General features: G+C 41.5%; 1 protein-coding gene across 1 annotated transcript; it reads left to right on the top strand.

Annotated features, from left to right (window-relative positions):
- The first annotated feature begins 6,380 nt into the window (after positions 1 to 6,380).
- Npbwr1 (neuropeptides B and W receptor 1) lies at positions 6,381 to 7,370 on the top strand. The gene has a single exon (XM_050163878.1). It carries the CDS (start codon positions 6,381 to 6,383, stop codon positions 7,368 to 7,370), a length of 990 nt encoding a protein of 329 aa, XP_050019835.1.
- Positions 7,371 to 21,671: the final 14,301 nt, after the last annotated feature.

Below are 21,671 nucleotides of genomic sequence, written 5' to 3'. Positions count from 1 at the left end.
AGGTGCCACCATGGATGTCCCCTTTTTGTACAGTTTTTTTTAATGTGGGGCTCTCCTCTATATGCTATGAATACCATTGGTGAATAAAGAAACTGCTTTGAGCCTATAGCAAAGCATGGCAGAACAGAGGTGGGTGGGGAAAACTAAACTGAATGCTGGGAGAAGGAAGGCACAGGTTAGACATGCCATGGAGCTGCCACCAGAGACAGACATGCTGAAACCTTGCTGGTGGGTTTACCACAAGGCTCATGGTAAAATATAAAATAATGGAGATGGGTTAATTCTAGATGTAAGAGCTAGGTAGCAATACGCTTAAGTAATTGGTCAAGCAGTGATTTAATTAATCACTGTTTCTGTGTGTTTTTTTCAGGGACCTGGGCAGCCAGGAAATGAACAAGTGGCCTCCTTACTAGAGTTTCTAATATTTATTCTGGTTGGAATCCTTTGATTTTTCCAGAGTCTTTGAAAATTTTTCATCTGTCGCAATTGACATATTTTATTCTTTTGACATTACCATCATCCTTAACATCTACCTTTTGTGGTGAAATGTATGTGAATTTTGTTACATTTCTAAAATTCCTCTTTCTCTTTGTGTCTAAATTTTGGAGGAATCAGAAAGAAGAATGGAATGATGTGTCCGTAACAATTCTAAAATCTAGTACTGCAAATAATATTTAGGTCTTGAGAATAATCCTCTGACTTGATACTTTGCTCTCTTTAACCACTCAGACAAGGGATACCTTGCTTCCTGTTCCCACAGTTTGTATGCCTCATTTTCCCCATTTTTGAAAGGTCTCACTGTGTATTTCTAGGTGGCCTGGAAATCACTCTATTGCTCAAACTGACCTCAAACTCACGATACTCCTCCTGCCTTAGCTGCAAGAGTTTGGGGATTGCACAGGTGTGCATCTTCACAGCCAGGTGGGTCCACTTCTGTGGTAGTTGAGTTGTGCCTTGTGACCCAAAGGCTGAAATCACACACTGTTGTTGTTGGTTTTTTTTTTTTTTTTTTTTAGAATGTAGCCTTCTGTGTGTTTAGAGAAAATAATAGTCTGTGTTTCTTCTCAGGTCAGTGGTTAATCTTCTTGTTAGATGCAAGTTGTTATCTGGTCAAATTCTTTATAGAACAAGCATTCTCAGTCCTTTTAATAGGGCTTTGTCTTGAGTTTTCTAAATCTTTAAGTCCTGTTACCTTTTGGATTAATAATTCCATCTTTGAGTCATTTCTTACATCCACAGTTTTACGAAATGTGTGCAAGAACTAAATTATTTCTTAAACATTTGCATTTATAGATATTTCCTGAGCTCACAAGTTCTAATACCACAAACAAAAGGCATGCCCACATTCTTTACCACTTTATAACAAGGAGCGTGTTTTTAAATCTAGTTTCCAATAATACGTTCTTTATTTCTTGTCCTTACTATTCTACCAACATTCTGTTTCTGATACTTAGGGGATTCTCAGGATTGAAACTTTGTCTCCAGCTCTCCACTTTTATTCTGGGCCCTCACAGAATTCATGACACTGTAGGTCTTTTCTAGCATTCATTCCAAAATTTCTCCCACCTCTCTGTTACTCAGTCCCAAGGCCACTTCTACAAATTTTAGGTATTTGTTGCAGCAGCATCTCGCATCTTGGTTTAGTTTCTTTGGGCTTCTGTAACAAAATGCCAAAAATTAAGTGGCTCATAAGTAATAGAAATTGATTTATCATAATCCAAGAGGTTTTGAAGTTCAAGATGAAGGGATCAGCAATACTGAACTCTAATAAAAATCCTCCTTCCTGTACAAATAACTTATCACTACACATTACAATATGAAAGGGAACCAGGACTTCTCAGGGGCCTGTAGATGACTATAAGGGCACTAATCTAGTCATGAGAGCTGTACTTTCATAACCCAATGACCTCTGGAGGCCACATACCAGGACATCAGGGGCTACATTTTAATTACAATTCTCTTCAGCTTACAGTGAGGTTATATCCTCATCATGACACCACATTGAAAATACCATAAGTCAAAATGCATTTAATACATCAAATCTACTGACCATGGTAGCTTGGCAACCCAGGACTGTAGAGGATGGATTTTTGAGAACAATGGCTTGCTTCTGTTGCCCAGTAAAATTGTAACAGGAAAATACCCAAATCCAAAAGTCCAAGTACAGTTTCTATTATATGTACATTATAAAATTAAAAAATCAAAGCAAACACTGTGAATCAGTATTATCTGTGGTTGATGATTGAAGGTTGTATTAATTGCTTTCCAATGCTTTGATGAAATACCATGAGGAAGACAATTTAAAAAAGAAAGAATTTATTTGGACCTATGGTTCCAGAGGGAGAGGGTCCATGATGGTGTAGCAAAGTCATAGGAACAGGAACGGAAAGGTGAGAACTCACATACTGAACCAAAAGCATCAGCAGAGAGGGGAAACTAGAAATGATGTAAACATTTAACCATCAAGGCCCACCACTAATAACATACATCCTTCAATAAGGCTACACCTTCTAATCCTTGCCAATCAGTGTCACCAACTAGGGACCAAGTATGCAAAGGCTAGAGACTATGAGGAACACATATCATTCAAATCACTGCAAGACGGACAGAAACATTCAGACTATACCTACTCTAATATCACTTATAATTGTATTAGATACATTATGATCTAAAATTTCCACGTAAAAGGCAAATCATGAACGTGTCATGGTGTCACATGACTGTACCTCCAGCAACATCACAGGAAACTGTGATGGGAAGGTTCATCCTTTAAACTCAAGAATCTGTGATCGGTCTAGGCAGCATAGCGATCATATTATAAAACCAGGCAAATATCATAATATTGGTATGCTAGATCAAATTACTTTATAATGCTCACACGGAACACATTTTCTATTTATTTATTATTTGTTGCAAAGTAGGAGAGAAACCTCATTTTAAAACAATAATACTGATCACACAATTGGGAAAATACTCATGGGCATAGTCTGTGAATCTTTATTCACATAGGATTTGAAACTTCGGGTCTTGCAAATTCCCATAGGCCGGAGCAGAATGGGTGAAAGACGGCATAATTTTGCTGTCCTGCGGTAGTACGCTCCTGGTGACCTGAACTCTTTCTCATTATGTCAAATGCTGATGCCGTGAGAAATCATACCTGCTCTTTATCTGAGCCTCCTCTGCTTTGGTGGTTGAAAGTTTGTTAAAGGCTATATTTTGAACCCAGTATTTTAATTTGTTGACGTCCCAAAGTAAAGGTGAGACTAGGAAGGAAGAATGGTAAAGAATTAAATAATCTTCAAAGGAAAGGGTGAGGTGCCTTAGCCAATTTACTCTCTGGAAAGACTACAGGGTCTGGGAGACAGGAGAGGCCAAGTAGGCGACCGCACGCTTGCAGGCAGGTAGCTCCCATTAGGAAAGACTCAGAGCTAGCTGCAAATCAGAAGGATGCTGAGCAGCTGGTATCATTTCACGGAAGATGCACTGAAGGCCTTCAGAAGCGGTTGGTCTTTGCTAAGTTATCACGTGTGTTTTAGAAAACATGGACATATCCCAAATTGTCAGTGTCAATCATGACATGTCATAGGTGGGTTTCTAACATTTGAAGACTACAGTATCATAAAATGAGTCATTTGTGTTTTAACTTGCATTCACTTTTCCTTTCTGTATACTAATGTTGTATGCCTGTAATTTTTTAAAACTTCAAATACTTTAGTAAATTTGGGGCATTTTTTAAAACATGGAAGCGGGCATATTTATGAAACATACCATATTTATCTTTATGGTTCTGAGTTTACTCACTAAGGATGTTCTTTTTTCGTAACTTCATCCATATATGTGAGAATTTTATAATTTGACATTTTATTTTTAATTTTTATTTTTTTAATATTTATTTAATTATTATGTATACACTATTCTGTCTGCGTGTATGTCTGCAGACCAGAAGAGGGCACCAGACCTCATTACAGATGGTTGTGAGCCACCATGTGGTTGCTGGGAATTGAACTCAGGACCTTTGGAAGAGCAGGCAATGCTCTTAACTGCTGAGCCATCTCTCCAGCCCCCTAATTTGACATTTTAAAGACATGAGTAATATTCCACTGTGTAACTGCTCTATGTTTTCATTATCCATTCATCCAATAACAGACATCTAAGCGGTTCCTATTATTTCTGGCTATTAGGAACAAAGCAGCAAAAAACAGCAAAACAAACAAACAAAAAAAAAAACCCCACCAGAATTGGGTTACATCCAATTGAGTTTTTGGCCAAAGGGGTCCCATGGGAATCCAAAAATCCGGGTTGTTGTCAAGTCTGTAGGTTGTTCTCCACAAACTGACAGCAAGGTCCCATTGCTGAAGACAACACCTACACAATACATTGAACATGAAGATATCAAGTAGGTGCCTACATAAAGCCTAAACTTCTACATGCTAGTGTCTTTGGCACAGAAAGGCAGTCTGTATGCTACCAAAAGAGAAATGTAAGCACCAAGACAGCCACAAGCTTTGGTCTACATGGTGCAATGCTTGCAAGATATGCTAAGGCGACGGTGACACAAAGCTTGTGGGAGTGACCACCAGTACCTGATTGCACTTACGACCCACTCCACAAGATGGGACCCTTATCCAACACTGCTTGGTTGACCAAGAGCCAGAGACTAGATAACACAGGGACCTAGGGTTAAATCAAATAATATTTCACTTTAAAAGATGTAGTGATAAAATGACTCCTAATGATATTCCACTATACTCATTCGTCAACGCTAAATCCCATCTTCATCAGAAGCTCAGGAAATCCCCTGAGAAAAGGAGTCAGTACGAGCCAGAGGGCATGGGGAACACCAGGTAAACCAGACCCTCTAAATCAACATGAGCAGAGCTCATATGAACTCACAGAGAGGGGAACAGCATGCACAGGGCCTGCACAGGTCTGCACCAGGTCCTCAGCATATTTATCTTGGCTTCTGGTTTCATGTTCTTATGATGTTCTTAAATGTGTGAATGAGTAGGTCTCAGTTTTTTGTCCCTTCTCTTGGGGTTCTTTTCATTCTGTTGGTGTGTCCTGTCCAACTTTGATGTGATAGTTTTTCTTTTATTATATTTTATTTTGTTATATATATATATATATATATATATATATATATTTTAAAATGACTGAAAACCTAGACACTAAAGTGTAAATTTCTACTTGCTGGGAGAAGGAAAGTTTGTTTTCTCCAATGGAGTGACACTGGTTATATCAAGCACTCTAGCCTCAAGTTCTGCAGTAGCTGACCAACATATAATGGACTCCACAGTTATTTTTTTTATCCTTTTATTTGGTTATAGGTTTGTTTTTTTCTGTTTGAGTGTTGTTTCATTTTGTTTTCTTAGATTTGTTGTATTGTTTTTTTGTTTATTTTGAGAAGGAACTTAAAGTTGAGTGGGTAGGGAGAAGATCTGGAAGACTTGGGGGAGGGAAAGAATATGATCAAAATATATTTAAATTTAAAAATTTAAAATAATAAAATATAAAAAGAAGAATAAATAAAACCCGACATGGGGACCTTTTCTCCAACTGTTCTTTAAAACAGAATATTAGCATCTTAACTGCTGTTTTTAGGTTCAGTTCCCTACAAGAGAGCTTTACATGATTCCAATTGAACTGAGTTAAAAACTATAGGAAGTCAGCAAAGAAGCCTTTGGGGGACGCTGTTTTTTACCAGGAGTGGAATGGGCAGCGGCGACAGGTTGACAGAGACTAGTCACTGTGGCCATGTGCTGCCTGCACTTCAGACTCTTAGGAGACACCGCCTCTGGGCAGACTCCAGGAGGCAGACCAGGCTGGCAGACACCACTGCTGCAGCTTCCTCCAGCAGACGGTGGCATTCCTCTCTGACCTCCCCAGGAAGCGCAGATCTTTTGTGAGACCAGCCAGGTAAGATGAAGATTGCTGCCGATAGTCCTATTATCCAGCATGCAGGGAAACTTGCGGCTGTAGAATTCGGTGGGGTGACAGAGTGTGTCTTGGCGCTCTAAAACGGGGCGTGAGCTGGGTATACAGGTTCTTAGGAGTTAAGAAGCTTCTTTGATGTAGTCAAGGGGCTGGAATCAGATTTCGCCAGGTGGAGGGAAGAGCTTGGGTCCCAGCAGCCACCTCCAACTCTGAACCTGGAGGAATCTAACCTGTGTTTTTAATTCTGCTTCCAGCCAGCGAGTCCCCGGCCACAGTGGGCTGAGTAGCTAGCGGGGAACGCCCCCTCCGGCGCACCGCCACAAAAAAGGCTCAGAGATTCAGACAGTGCCCGGGTGCAGATCCCTGTCAACGCAGACTTACAGGCACATCCCGCGGGGCTACTGAGTGGAATCGGAGTGGTCGCCGGCTCCCCTGCCGTCGCCAAGATGCACAACTTGTCGCTCTCTGAGCCCGGCGGAGGCAATATGTCGTGCGGCAGCTCGGCTCTGGGCTGTCCCAACGGGTCGAGCCCCGCGCCTTTGCCGCTGCCCCGGCCACTGGCGGTCGCAGTGCCTGTCGTCTACGCGGTGATCTGCGCGGTGGGACTGGCGGGCAACTCAGCGGTGCTGTACGTGCTGCTGCGCGCGCCGCGAATGAAGACCGTCACCAACGTGTTCATCCTCAACCTGGCGATCGCCGACGAGCTCTTCACCCTGGTGCTGCCCATCAACATCGCCGACTTCCTGCTGAGGCGCTGGCCCTTCGGGGAGGCCATGTGCAAGCTCATCGTGGCCGTCGACCAGTACAACACGTTCTCTAGCCTCTACTTCCTCACCGTCATGAGCGCGGACCGCTACCTGGTGGTGCTGGCCACCGCCGAGTCGCGCCGGGTGTCGGGGCGCACTTACGATGCTGCGCGCGCTGTCAGCCTGGCGGTGTGGGTGCTGGTGACTCTGGTCGTGCTGCCCTTCGCGGTGTTCGCCCGGCTGGACGAGGAGCAAGGCCGGCGCCAGTGCGTGCTGGTCTTTCCGCAGCCGGAGGCTTTTTGGTGGCGTGCCAGCCGCCTGTACACACTGGTGCTGGGCTTCGCCATCCCGGTCTCCACGATTTGCGCTCTCTATACCACCCTGCTGTGCCGGCTGCGAGCCATCCACCTAGACAGTCACGCCAAGGCTCTAGACCGAGCCAAGAAGCGTGTAACCTTTTTGGTGACAGCGATCCTGGCCGTGTGCCTCATCTGCTGGACGCCTTACCACTTAAGCACCATAGTGGCACTCACCACCGACCTGCCTCAAACACCGCTGGTCATCGGCATCTCTTACTTCATCACCAGCCTGAGCTACGCCAACAGCTGCCTCAACCCATTTCTCTACGCCTTCCTGGATGACGGCTTCCGCAGGAGCCTTCGGCAGCTGATATCCTGCCGTGCTGCCTGATGCCCTGTGGACCTGAGGCAGCACTACCAGCTGGTTTCCGGGGAACCCCGGGAGTGCGGTTCCCAAGCCCGACGTCTTGAGGCCCCTTCCCAGCATACAGAGCCTCAGGCCCTTCTCAGAACTGAGCGATCCTGGATTTCACCAGCCCTTAGGTGAGGTCCAGGACAGCTTAGGTAAGGACACGACACTGGTTTCTCCCTACAGCTAAGGGCAGAGCTTGACCCCTGAACTTAGGGAAAGTGACAGGCGGTGTTGTTGAAACATGAATCCAACTCTGCCTCATCTTCTCCTGAATAAGACATCCCTCGGATGTCGCAGGCCCCCCCTCCGGCGTCTCAGCGCTAGGCTGTGTTATTTTGCTTCTTTGCCTTCCAGGACAGACGCCAGTGATTTTGATCACGCTGGTAAACAGCCTGTCCTGAACTCTCTAATTGCCTGGGAATGGCGTTAAAGACACAATCACTAGAGGTGTGGAGTTGAGCGTGCATGATGAAGGAGGCTGGAGCCTGGCTATGACTGACAGGAATAGAGATAATCACCCATCCAGTCTCCCAGACAACCTTCTTTCCAATCCCTGGACTCAGCCTAAAGATCGCAAGAGAAATCACCAGAGCTGGGTTCCAGCGCCCTCTTGAGGAGCCAGGTATCCAGCGAGTTTCCGAGAACAGTTTTTACACTGTGGGGCACCAGCCAACAGCTCTTAACATCCCTGTCCTTCCTGGTGTCTGTAAGTACTTACTCCAGAACATCCCTCCTGCCTCCTGGACTTCACTGACCTCACTCACGACTTGGACCATTTTAATTGTGTGTACAGTTTTTCAGGACGAAGACCTCTGTAAATAATGCATATGTGTCATCTCACAGGCTACTTAGAGGACTGTAAAATATAAAAGTGCAACTTGTTTCATCCTTGGTTCCACTTCCTGAATATTCTTTCAGGACCTCCCTTCAGGGACAGCCCGGAATAAGACCCACATGGCACCCCAGCCTTTTCTTGGCTAGACCCTTGCTTACACTCTAACCACAGGAAACTCCCAAGCTTTGTTCAGTTCTAGGGATTGCCTCTAAAAGCCCAGGGAACACCTGTTTCTGCTTTCCCACAGGGATTGCTGGTTACCTTTTTTTTTTTTGTTTGTTTGTTTGTTTGTTTTTTTTTTTAAATCTCGTTATATCTACCTATGGAAGACAAGCTTAGAGAGAGGTCTGACCAGCCCTCTGCAGTTTGCACCTCAGACACTAGGTCTGGGATGACCACACTCATCAAAGACTGCACTGTCTTAAATGGTGTGTTTAGGATGAATCATTGGAAGGAATGATATGATTTTATGGTTTGTCTCCTATGGGAAAGTTGGATTTTATGTGTAACAAGAATGTTGGTATCAGATTTTGTTTAGCTAGTTTGGTACTCAAGTGAATTTCTCTGTTGTTTACATTCAAAAGACCCTTCAAAAATATGCAGAAGGGAAATGCTCTCTCTTGAAAGAGGGAGACCAAGTCCCTCTCTGATTTTGGTGAATGAGAATTGGTTCCCTAGTTCTTGGGGATGTAGGGAAATTAAGATAATTTTCAAGTGTTAGTTGAGAAAGTTAATCTAGAAGCTGTATGTCTTGTGTGTAAGTAACAGCAAATTGGTCAAAATAAAGCTTTCCATCAGTCATGCCTTTGAACCATTTGCCTCTGATGTGTCTTCAGAAGGATCTGGATTTTATTCATAGCCTATAAGTTTCTGGGTAACATTCTACAGGAATTTCATTAAAATTTAATTCTTGTATGAGTGCTCCGTAATTTTTCAAAAATAGTGTTTTAAAATGGAGTGACATTTAAATTGCACAGGGTGATGGATAAAGGAGACGATGGAACTTTGACCACAGATGCTAAGCACCATCACCTTAACTGGAAATTCGGCCTTCACTAGCACAGCAACAGCACAGATCAGAGGGAGGCTCAGGTAGCTTCCTGTTTATTGCATCGTGCCTTCCTGAGATGGGCCTGTGTCTCTTCTGTGGTCTCTGGATGCTGGTGGAAAAACACAGGTAGGGATATTATTTTGTCCCTTCCCTCACATCCAGGTACAGACTGGCAACCTAGTTTGCACAAAGAGAACTCAGTATCAGTGTCACTCTGGCTTCCTAGGTTTCTGGTTATGACTGGTTTATCACCTCCAGGCCATCACCAGTTTGTGAGATTTGGGAGTCCAGACAGTATGTCTAATACCTTCCATTTATGTCTTAGGTAATACATAGAATAAATTAGCAAACAAGTCATGCAGGAGTAGAATCTATAATTCCATGTTAATTCTTACAGCTTGTGTAAACTATGCTGTCTGTTTATCACTTCTAATATTTAAAAATGCGGATTTGGTTTTATTTAATTTGGTGTATTTGAAAATGTGGTTTTTATGCTTTTTCAAGAAATGCAGGAATTTGCTAATCAACTGCAGACTTCAGTCTAAAATAAAAGCTGAAATATTCTGTGTGATGAATGTATATTGTGTTTTAAACAAAGCCAACAAAGAAAAGAAAACAAAAAAAAATCAACCAAGCAATAACAACAAAAAACAAACCCGGGACTCTTACTCCACATAAAGAACTTGCATCCCATGGTCAGGAAGGCAAAACAAGTATGATCAAGAGACAAGAGAGTAGAGAAGGACTGCCTGAAGCAGGTGAGAAGAGTCTGAAAAATGATGCAAGACCATGCCTTCACTGGGCAAGGGAGTGCAGGGAATTTATCTGGAAAACCTGAACATATAGCTCTGGGAAAGCACTTCAGGACAAGTTAGATGGAGCTCAGAAAAATAAGGAAATGTAAAAACATTTTAAAAGTGCAAAAGTGAGGTTTCTTGAATCTTGTTTGCACTCGAATGGAAGATTATATGTAGGTGATTTAAAATCTCTCAGAACAAGCCATGGGCCAGTGAGATGGCTTGGTGGGGGAAGGTTCTTGCTGCTCAAGCCTGGCAATATGAGCTTGATTCCAGAAAGCCATACAAAGATGGAGGATGAGAACAACCTCCAGAGGTGTCCTCTGACGGCCACGTTGGAGCCGTGATTTGTTCTCTCATGTAACCATGATGTACACACACAAAGAGAGAAAAGGAAAAAAAAAAACAATAATCCATGTAGTCTTTTATGTAAAACAAATTTAAGTTTTATACCTTCAATAGTTTCAGTTTTATCTAAATAATATACATATATGAGTTGAGCTTATAGGACTGTCCTGGACAACTTCATTGAACCATGCACTCCTGTCTACTCCTTCCAGACCCGATGCCCTTCAAGAGTTAATTGAGTTGTTTATTCTGAGATGACGCTTATACTTCACTATTTTATTCATTTAGACTCATAATTAGGGAAGAAATTCATGCTCCTCCCCCATGCAATTCTGCTCAGGTGGATGCTAGCCACCCATAGTCCAGTCAGGACCTGGCATGGTAGAAAGACATCCCTGGGCCCACCAGGAGTTTTGCCGTGATGGGCAGCTAGATCCCATTATGATGAGCAAATATGATAGAGAAATGGAAGAGAAAGCGAAGAGGAATGGTTCATGCTCTGTGGAAAGAGGAAGAATGGAAGAAATGAAGGCGGTGGGAAGGATGATGTGGGAGGCCTGCTTGTCACCCAGGGCCACGGTGACATCTGGACCTGAATTGCTGTCAAGGACCATGTCTGGGTCCATGGTCCTATCACAGCCAGCGTCTGTGTGGACACTCAGAATCCAAGTTGCACCAATGTTTAGAGGGATGCTTAGTATCTGGGATGTCCCCTCTGGCCATGTAGGTGTCTGAGGACCACTGCGGGAACCAGGCTGATGTGAGCGGCCTGTGCTGCCACCTAGAGGCATAGAGTTATCTAGGACTGAGCTGCTGCTTAGAGCCGTGTCCGTGGCCCTATAGCAGCCAGGGTCTGTGTTTAATGTTTGTGACCCCTGTTGCTACTAAAGGCCACACAGAAGCCCAGGGTCTGAAGCCTTGTTAGTGTCCGAGGACTAAGCCATCGCTGCAGCCATGCTGGTCTAAGTGGCTGGTGCTGCCACCTTGGGCCCTGGTACTGTCTAGGCCTGAGCTACTGCTGAGGGCTATAGGCCGTGTGGTTGACTGGGGTCTGATCGGCCACTTGAATGGAACACAAGGCCCTGCTGTAGCTGGCTCCATACAGATCTGAGTGGCATATACTACAACCTGGTGCCATGGTTAAGTCCAAGCCATGACTGCAGTTGGGGTCTGTGTTGTTGTCTGTGGTTCCTGTTACCTTTGAGGGACGTCTGATTTCCAGGGTCTGGGCTACCACCTGGGACTGTGTTGGTATCTAGGACTTTACGCCACTGGAGCCATGGTGTTCTGTGTGACCTTTGCTGCCATCTAGATATCAAGGGCTGGCTGCCACTGAGAACCATGTCAGAGCCCATGTCCAACTGCAGCCAAGGTCTATGTTAAAGTCTAAGGCCTGGGTTGCCAACTGCTGCTCCTCTGACTTGGCCAGTGGTAATCCTGATCTGATTGGCCAGTGCTTCTATCCCTGATCTGATTGGTCAGTGCTTCTATCATGAGATAAGATGTCATCTGGACCTGAGCTACTGCCAAGGGCCCTGTCTGGGTCTATAGTTTGGCTGTATCTAGGGTCTGTGTTGATGCCTGTGGCCTCTGTCACCTCTGAAGACCACAGAAACCATGCTTGATGAAATTAGAGGGCCATGCTGAGCCAGCCCTGTCCTTCAGTGACCTTGGAAAAGCTGGCCCTGCCTCTTGCTGGACATGGCAACAAGAAAGCTGACCCTGACCTGCATGGCAAAGCAGGAAGGCCCCTGCACTAAAAAGAGGTAGACTCACCTCTCACTATAGGTGAGGGAGAATTTGACCACCCCCTCACCTGAGGCAGATGGTCCCGGTGACCTGAATTTACCTTCTCAACTACCACCCAGGCCTACAGCAGGCCCTTTAGTTGGCCCACCCTAACGTCTATGCCATCTAGAACCTGCTGAAGCTCATGAAGGACTTTTTGCCAGCTGTAGCTTGTCTTGGTGATTGGACACTTTACTCAAATGACTCTTCTTACCTGTGAGAGTATAAATTGATGCTCTGAATAAAGTTGGCTACTGTATGGGACTTTAGTTTACTTCCTTTATCTGCTCCTTTCTCTAGAAAGGTATAAATACCTGTGTAAACTTCATTTTATAGCAATCAACTAAAATCTCTTTTATATTACATACACTTGGATCTAAAGTATGAATCAATATTGTTTGTTTAGACACCAGGCAGAAGCTTTTCTTGACTGTAAAATCATTTAAAATCACATAAGATTATTTTTCCTTCTTGGTGTGTTTCAAAGCTCCAATTTTTTTCTTTTAAAATTTTACTCAAATAAATATTGTTTGTGAATATATTTTATACTCAGTAAATGAGCAAGAAAACTGGTTTATTAATTCTGTTTGCTTTCTCAGCAGGGTGAACTATACTCCTGAAGACATCAACACGAGCTACTTTCTTTTGTTTAAGGTTTTTGTGAAAAGTGAAGCTGCCTAACATTTTAATGATGAGTTACACAAAATATCAAACTCTTAAACTGCAGCAATGCTAGATTAAAAAAAATATAAACAGAAACTAAACATAAAAGTCAGAAAGAAGAACCATGGTGTACTTGTAAGTAAACTCAGCAACAATGACCATCCTGGCAGCTTTGCTGAGTTCTTATCTTTCTATAATGTTCTGAATTTTGTCATTTTAATGACATAATATTTCCTAAAGATTGAACATATAGCAGGACTTTTCATTTCTCTACTGCCACACCTTTATTTTAAGTGTGCTAATCTAACTAATAATTATAATATAATAATTATAATATAATTATAATAACTAATAATTATATATTTATTCATATATTTTATTTTTAGCCACTTTTTAGGGTATGCCCAGATGTGGAATCATTCCTTCACCTCACATCTAAGCTGCCAGCTGTCCCCTCTCCTCCTGTAGAGTGGAAGTTTTGTCTTTCCAATCGAACACCCACTACATTACCTGCATGTCTATGTCAATTCCTTTTTTGTCACCATCTAAAGGCTTGTCATTTACCTATTTGCTTGTTTGCTATCCCTCTTCTCATCATAGCCACCTTGTACTTCATAATGATCACGGCCATTCAAGCATCCTAAGATTATCTCAAACTACTAAAAGGAGAGGAGTTACATTCAACTCTTCTTTGTGAATAAATAGCTAATAAAAATAATAGAAAAGTCACCCACTAAGAAACTAGACAGGAAAATACCAAATAATCTAATTTAAAAATGGGTTACAGATCAAAACAGAGAATTCTCAACAGAAAAATTTCAAATGGCTGAAGTACATTTAAGGAATTTCTCAACATCTTTAGTCGTTAGGGAAATGCTAATCAAAGTGACTTTGAGATACCATCTTACATCTGTCAGAATGGCTAAGTTCAAAAACACTGAGGACAGCTTATGTTGGAGCGGATGTGGAGTATTTTATGCAAAACAGTTACATATTTATGTGTTTATATGCTTATATGTATATCTACATACATACATTTATTTATTAATAAACCTGTATTGGTCTGTATTTCTGTGTGTGCATCTTGGGTGTGAATTCTTCCCAGTAGATGACAGAAGTGTGCTCTGGCCTCCAGTGTGGATATATGTGTGTTCATGTGTGCACATGAGACTCTGCTTTCCCTCAGTTTTGTGTGCTTTATACCTTTGTATTCATAGACTTATACATTGGTGCCCCTGGCTCATTAGCCATTTATTTTCATCTGTTCTTTGAGTTTTAATTTAGTTATTTTACGATTAGATCTCACTCCTTCTGTCTCATCACTTGAGTGTTGAGATTACAGGCACCACTCTCTTTTAGCTTCTGGGGGCCATTTTTATTCAAGCCATCACATTGTTTAAAGACCTCCCATAAAACTCTAAGCAGCAAATGCTATGGAAGTACTAAGAAAAAGTGTAAACATTAAAAAATAGAAGTTAAAATATCTTTCTAATGCTGTGAAAATTATCTCCAATTCTGGAGAATATGGATGTCGTGAAATCATCATTAATATTTATTCAGTAAGTAATAAAGACAAATGAACTATTTTAAGAAGATTATATTACTAAGGTACCATTAAGTTACCAGTCTCCTTCACACCTTGGTACTCCATCACCTTCTTCTCCACTTTGGAAGTATTCATTGGATCACTAGGTGGCACCAAGAGCTCAGCTATGTAGCACTCAGGTTTTTGCAACAGACTTTTGAGAGTCACTGGAAAAGGCCTCAAGGAAAACTGCACTGAAGGTGGTGGGAGCTACAAAGATTAGAAGAAGCTCATCTAATGTATGTTTAGGCTTCAGTGCTGGGTGTGATTTCTAAATTAGAGTTTCTTTCATAATATATGAAATACATTTATCCAAATTATGAATTTAAGATGTTATCAACAGGGCCAGGAAGATGGCTCAGCTAAGAAAGGTGCTTGGCAACAGGACTGGGATCCATTGGCAACTGAACTGGGATCCATTAGACCCCTTGGTGGAAGAAGAGAACCAAATTGTCCTCTGAGTTCTACACAAGTACTGGCATGTGTGCACAAAGAGCAACACACAAAAGAAATAAGTAAATAATGCAAAGTAAAATTGAAATATAATATCAACCCATAAAGGAACACTTAACAATCAGTACCTGAAAATACGGTGGCAGATCAAATTCCCAAGTATTGGGGATGGAGAGGGCTCAGCGGTAAAGAGCATGCTTTGTTTTTGCAGAGGACCGGGTTTCAGGTTCCGGTCCACGTTGGGAAACTCCCAACTGCTTTTAAAGTAACTCCAGCTCCAGGGAAAGCCTCGGACCACAGACTTATACTTTAAAAATACCAAAACCAAACACTTTCCCCTCATTTTCATTAGTTTTTTGGTACTGCAAAATGTGTCTTGATTCCGTTTTTCCCCTCCACCAACTCTTCTCAGATCCAGCTAACTTCTCTATCCCCCCTTCGTTGTGTTTAAAGTCATCCGTCAAGTCCAAATTGTGCTGCCAAGATATTCCTGGATGTGTGGCCTTCCCCTGAAGCTTGGCTGACTTAGCAGAGGCCACACTCTGTAGTACACTGCCTAAGTAACTGCTACACGAAGGCTTTGCTTTCATGATGATATGTTAATCTCTTTCATGGACTGTTGTGGGAGCTTGTCTTTGACCATAACCATGAGAGAGCACATGGAAAATTACTATTTGTGTGAAAACAACATCCCATGACCTATAAAATCATCTGACATCATGATCTTGGATTTTCCAGACTTCAGAGTGATAAACAATATGTTTCTATGGTGTATAAAGGGTATTTTTTTTTCTTCACTATCTCAAATGACTAAGATACTTAAGCCTGCTATGGTCCAGGCTCTTTTCTTAGTTTGATGTATAGAAGTAGAAGTAATGGTCAACTGATATTGCTCCGTTCATAGTAAACATTGAGGTACTATTTCTATAAAAAAATTGACAAAAATCTGAAATTTGGAAACTCTTCAAAGTGATGGTTGAATGGTATTTCTGTGCACTGCTGGCCTTCTAGTTGTAGTCTAGACAATCAACCTCTAGAAGCACATGTTAACTTGCAATTTTTCTAAAAGATTTATTTATTTAAATTTGTGTGTGTATATTTGTGTTATATATATGTGTGTGTGTGTGTGTGTGTGTGTGTACACACATGTTATAGATTGGAGAAGAGAGTGTTGGGCTACCTAGATCTGGAATTATAGGGAGTCGTGAGTGACTTGATGAAAGTGCCGAAATTAACCCTTGATCTTGTCATTTCCTCAGCTACAAAGTGTAGTTTTTTCAGTGGACATAGACATGATGTCTGTCATTAATCAGAAAACCCAAAGATAGTGGTAGATGACCCTGTTGAACGGAAAGGAATTTTGTACCTATTATAGTACTATTTTTACTATTTTGTTAAACATTTTATTCATGGATAAATTCTTAAGTAGTTCTTAACTTAGCTTATTTTCTTATTGGTTCTTTCATTGATTGCTAAGTTAAACTATTTCACACATATTAATTTTAAATATGCATGAATATAACAGGTTTCAAATGGTGTAAAAATCAAACACAAAGGGATTAAGTACCTAAACATAATATTTGAACCTCTAAAACTATTAGAAGAAAAGAAGGGAGGTACTTAAGACATAGATTTAGGGTGAGCAATGATTTTTCTGAAGAGTGCTGAAAGTACAGGAAACAAAAGCAAAAACTGAAGAAGAAGATTATAGCATCTTCAAAAGCTTCTGCAAGCAACAGAATCCACCAGCAGCATCAAGAGGTGACCTTCAGAATTCAAGAAAATATTTGCTCAGTATTAATTTGACAGAGAGGGTAATGTTGAGTATATATAAGGAACTAAAAACAAAACAAAAAGAAAAACCGTTAATAACTAGTTAATAGATACTTTTCAAGATAAGAAATATCCATGGTCATCAAATATATAAAGCATGGATCATATTAAGACATTTAGGAGTATGCAAATCAAAATTGCGGTGAGATATCATTTTATCTTTACTACATTGGCTATTATTAACAAAAGGACAAGCATGGATGAAAAGAAACTAAGCAAATGCTGGCAAGGGAGAAACTGATCACTTACACATTGTTGTTAGTCATGTAAACCAGTATAGCCGATGGGGAGAACAACATGGAGGATTTTAACTAATGAAAGGTAAATCTACCTTGTGACCTATCTATTCCATCTGCAGAGATATATGAATGTGTGTGTGTGTGTGTGTGTGTGTGTGCGTAAAATCAGCATCAAAATGGGATACTTTCTGGCTTTGTTTATTTTGGTGCAATTAACAATAACTGAGATACAGAATCAGGCTTGGTGCCCATCAACCAATAAATGGAAGAAGAAAATGTGTATATGTACACAATGACACATTATTCAGCCGTAGAGATGAACAAAATCCTTTCACCTTCAGACAAATAAATAGAACTTCGGTCCATTAAGCTAACTGAAATAGGACAAACATAGGAAACAAATACTGCACTCTTTCTCACATGTGGACTTTTTTTTAAGTTGACATGAAAGTATAATCATGATTATTGGAAATTGAGAACCTGCTATAAAAAGGGGACCCGGGTTTGGTCAGTGTCTGCTGCATTGAGGTTTGGAAACTTCACATTGAACCCAATTAATACACACAAATAATACATGTTAATAAATAATTATAAATGCAAATGGTACACTTTTAAAACCTAATAAGCCCAATTGATCAGGTCTGTCTGTAGAGAACATCACTCTCGCATTACTTTATTTACTCTGATGACTTATCCTTAACACCATAAATTCAATGGGGGATGTCTTAGGGTCAATAACTCCTGTCAGATCTTTGAAGGAGCAGAAATAGGCTTGAATTCTCTGATCTTTGATCAGGGCAGAATGGGTCCACTTCTGTGGGCCACCTCAATACGCAAAACACCAAGTAACTACACCATAGGTCAATATGTCTTGTTTGTAGCCACACCTTATCAATAGCTTTGAAAGAGTAATAGTAAGCTTAAACTCTCTGACCTTAGTCAAGGTGGAGTGGATCCACTTCTGGGGGTCCCCATATATTCCTCCATTTTGAATTTATTTAATAAAACCTGTGCTTCTACAGGACAGATGACTGTGCTGGCTTAGGTGCCTTCTTCCACTTTCCAGACTTACCCGTCATTAACACATAGATTCTGTTATGTGTGTACTGCTTTAAGTTAGTTGTGTGTGTGAGATCTTATATGTCATTGACTATCAGCCTCTGTTAATAAAGGGTTAAAGGGTTAAAGGAGAATTGCATCTCTAGGCACTGTGCACCGCTGAGTCAACTTTCTGTCAAGAGAGTTCACTAATTAGATAATCATATGCAAGGTAATGCTTTGCTATATGCATGCTCCTATGCCCACAATAATTCCTAATAAAGGAGTGGAGGATGATCAAGATGAAATAGCCTTTTTAAATTGGTCCAGGATGTCTTTAACAATTTTAGCTGCAGCAAAATCCCAATTTGTCTTATTAAACATATCAAGATTGTCTCAGACAAGGTCTAACCTTTTTCTAATCAGTAACATCTTCATAGTGAAGTAAAGCAGTTACAAACATTAAGAGGTCAATACCAATTGCAAATTTCCAGTATGGAAATTAGCAATAAACACACAATTTGTCAAATCGTAATTCTCTTAAATCCATTCTAATCAAAAGACAAGAAAAGGTTTCAGTGATGGGTGAGCTATGAGTCTTTTTTTTTTTTTGTCTCCCATAGTCTAATTGCATTGCTGCATTTAACTTTCAAAAATAAGTTTGAATTATCCAGTCTCTGATTAGCTGCAAAAATTTTCACGCTATTCCTCTTCATTTTCTGAAGAGGGGCTTCAATCACACATTGCCTCCATAATAGCGTTCCATTGTCTTAACAAGTCTCTTTGCCCTAGAGGGGAAATTTCAGAGGTTTTGGTTCACAGGTCTTTTATATTTCTTTTTTGTTGTTGTTGTTTTCTTATTATTTATTTATTTATTTATTTATTTATTTAAGATTTCTGCCTCCTCCCCTCCACCACCTCCCATATCCCTCCTTCTCCTCCAATCAAGTCCCCCTCCCTCATCAGCCCGAAGAGCAGTCCGGGTTCCCTGCCTTGTGGGAGGGTCTTTTATATTTCAACAGCAGATTGAATACCATACTGGAAAAATGAGTTCTGTGTCCCAAGATACAGTATGGATAAACTGTCAAATATTCAGTCAGCATTCTTGGGACCGGCTCTAAAGTAAATAGGACTCTGGATGTTTGCGAAGTACGTTTGCCAAGAATCTGGGAATCACCATCCATCACCATGATCTTCCTTTCTTCTCAGACTGCAGCTTGATGACACGAGACAGACAGGGATGCAGGCTCAGCAATCTCACTGCGACTTTTCTGTGAGGGCACTAGTGGGTGCAATGTCATCAGGGCTGGCATCCTTCCGCTGCACACACTGGACCAGATGTTCCAGAAGTCATTGTGCCTCAGTCACTCCTGTGAAAAAAAAACACAAATATTTACACCAACTCAAGTCCTACTTGCATTTTCACAGATGCTCATCTGGGCATGGCAGAGCTGTGTTGCACTTTCTGCAGCTTTACCATCTTACCAAGGACCTGGGACTGGGAGACACTGGTCCCTTATTGCCTGCTATGCCTGAGGGAAGGCAAGGCGAAGACCACAGTGGTCTGACCACAGATTGGATCCAGCTGGCAAATTTAGCTGCAGCTCAGGTTTTCAGGAGCCTCCCATTGCATCAGCTACGAGACCACCACGTTCACAAGCCTGGCTGCCTGGGAGCGCAGGTGGGCTGAGACAACGCCATTTTTACTACTCCCTCTTTCCTTTCTTCAATCTTGTAATCACAAAATTGTGTGAATTCCTGTATCCTCTCCTCTGCTAAAATTGATTGATCTATCCCTACCGGGCTCTCGAACCATGTAACCTCTAGCCATTCTCCACCAACCAGTTCTGGACCCCAGTCACAGGAGGCATAGCCCTCCAAACTATCCGGTCTTATTGTGCTCCCTGGGTCTGCAGAGTGGTACGGGCCAGACGTAGCCAGCTTCAGCTGATGCTTGCTGGCGGTTACCATCTTGGAGGCATTGGCTTTCAGTCATTGCCAGGCTGCACACTCTGAATTCCCTTCACTCCTCTACCGGCTTGACAGCAGCTGCAGCTCTGAGACCACAGCGCCGGAGGCTTTCAGGGAGAGCCACACTTTGGCTTCTCCAGGTTCTGGAGCAGTTCTAGAACAGTGGCGATTGTGCCTCCAGCATTGTGGGGTGTGTGTGGGGGATATTTACACTATCTACAAACACTAAAAATACCTGCATTTGTTTCTCTCCACCCTAGCTCATCTGGCTATCAAAACACACCCAACTCAATGCACTGCTCTTTTCTCGTCCCATATATATATACAATAATATATAATTTTTTATTTACAAATCTTCTACTCCTGATAAATATCATTGCCTTTCTACCTTCATTACTTTTTTGAGCGCTCACCTTTTACTTCTACACCTGCAGAGTCTTATTCATCTGTTGTCTCCATCATGAGTCCCCGTACCACTGGTCACACGCCTGGACACCATCTGTTGTAACCCCACATTGGGCTATGTCTGGGTCCAACCTTAATGGGGTTCACATGTTCCAGGGTAGGCGCATGTGGATTAGAAAAGATGACTCTCCAACATGGCACCCTGACGATGTCGCCCAAACATCATGTGGCTACAACATATATCTGTTGTCTATCTATCATCTATCTATCTATCTATCTATCTATCTATCTATCTATCTATCTATCTATCATCTATCTATCTATCATCTATCTATCATCTATCTACCTATCTATCTGCCTAGGGTGTTTATTAGAATGATTTACAGGCTGTGGTCTAGCTAATCCCACAATAGCTGTCTATGAACAGAATGCCCAAGAATCCAGTAGTTTCTCAGTCCTCAAAGCTGGGTGTCTCAACTTGTCTTCAGTATACACTGGAATCTCTAGGACATAGACTCTAGTTCCAAAGAAGAAAAGGACTTGCTAGCAAGGTGGGAGCAAGCAGGTAGAGAGCAAAAACTTCCTTCTTCAGTATCCTCATATAGGCTTCCAATAGAAGGTATGACCCAGGTTAGAGGTTGGTTTTCCAAGATCAAATGATTGGATTAAAAGTGTTTCTTCCTACCTCAAAGATACAGATTAGAAGTGGATCTTCCTAATTCAAATTAAGCAAAATTCCCAATGGTGTGCTCCCCATTTTTGCATTTTAATTAGTCCCAGATATAGTCAAGTTGACAACTAAGTATAGCCACCACAATACCTATCTCTGTCATCTATGTATTCTAAGGGTTCTGAATGTGAGAGAAAAGGCTAATAGCTAATGTATTCTTGTTTGATTCAGCTAATAGTTATAACAGTGGTGTTTTTTGGAAGCAGTATCTGAAGTTTCCTTTACTTGATTTCAACGTTAAATTCTATATCCAACTACATAAGAGACAGTAACCAAACTAATGTCTGCCTTGGCTTGCTATTGTCAAAGGAAAAATTCATGTTTCACAGAAACAGCTCTGGAATGGCTCTGCAAATCAAGCTGAGAACCCAGAAACTCTCATCAAAGAAAATCCAATGACTAGATACAAAGAAACAAGAAACATGGATTTGATGATGCTCACCTTGTTTTTGGCAAAGTGGACTATTTCTTGTGGAGCTTAAAGTTTTTAGCATTTATCGCACATAGACACTAATTTTGATTATATTTATACACTAACATTATC

This window comes from Alexandromys fortis, unplaced genomic scaffold (genome assembly GCF_014885135.2).
Source record: "Alexandromys fortis isolate MF-2015 unplaced genomic scaffold, M_Fortis_MF-2015_v1.1 scaffold_18, whole genome shotgun sequence".
Taxonomy (NCBI): domain Eukaryota; kingdom Metazoa; phylum Chordata; class Mammalia; order Rodentia; family Cricetidae; genus Alexandromys; species Alexandromys fortis.
Note: the sequence above shows the minus strand (reverse complement) of the source record. Positions and strands in the feature narration are given on the sequence as shown.

What these genes read in the sequence shown, in the direction of transcription:
- Npbwr1 (XM_050163878.1), top strand. Translation starts at nt 6,381, where the DNA reads ATGCACAACTTGTCGCTCTCTGAGCCCGGCGGAGGCAATATGTCGTGC.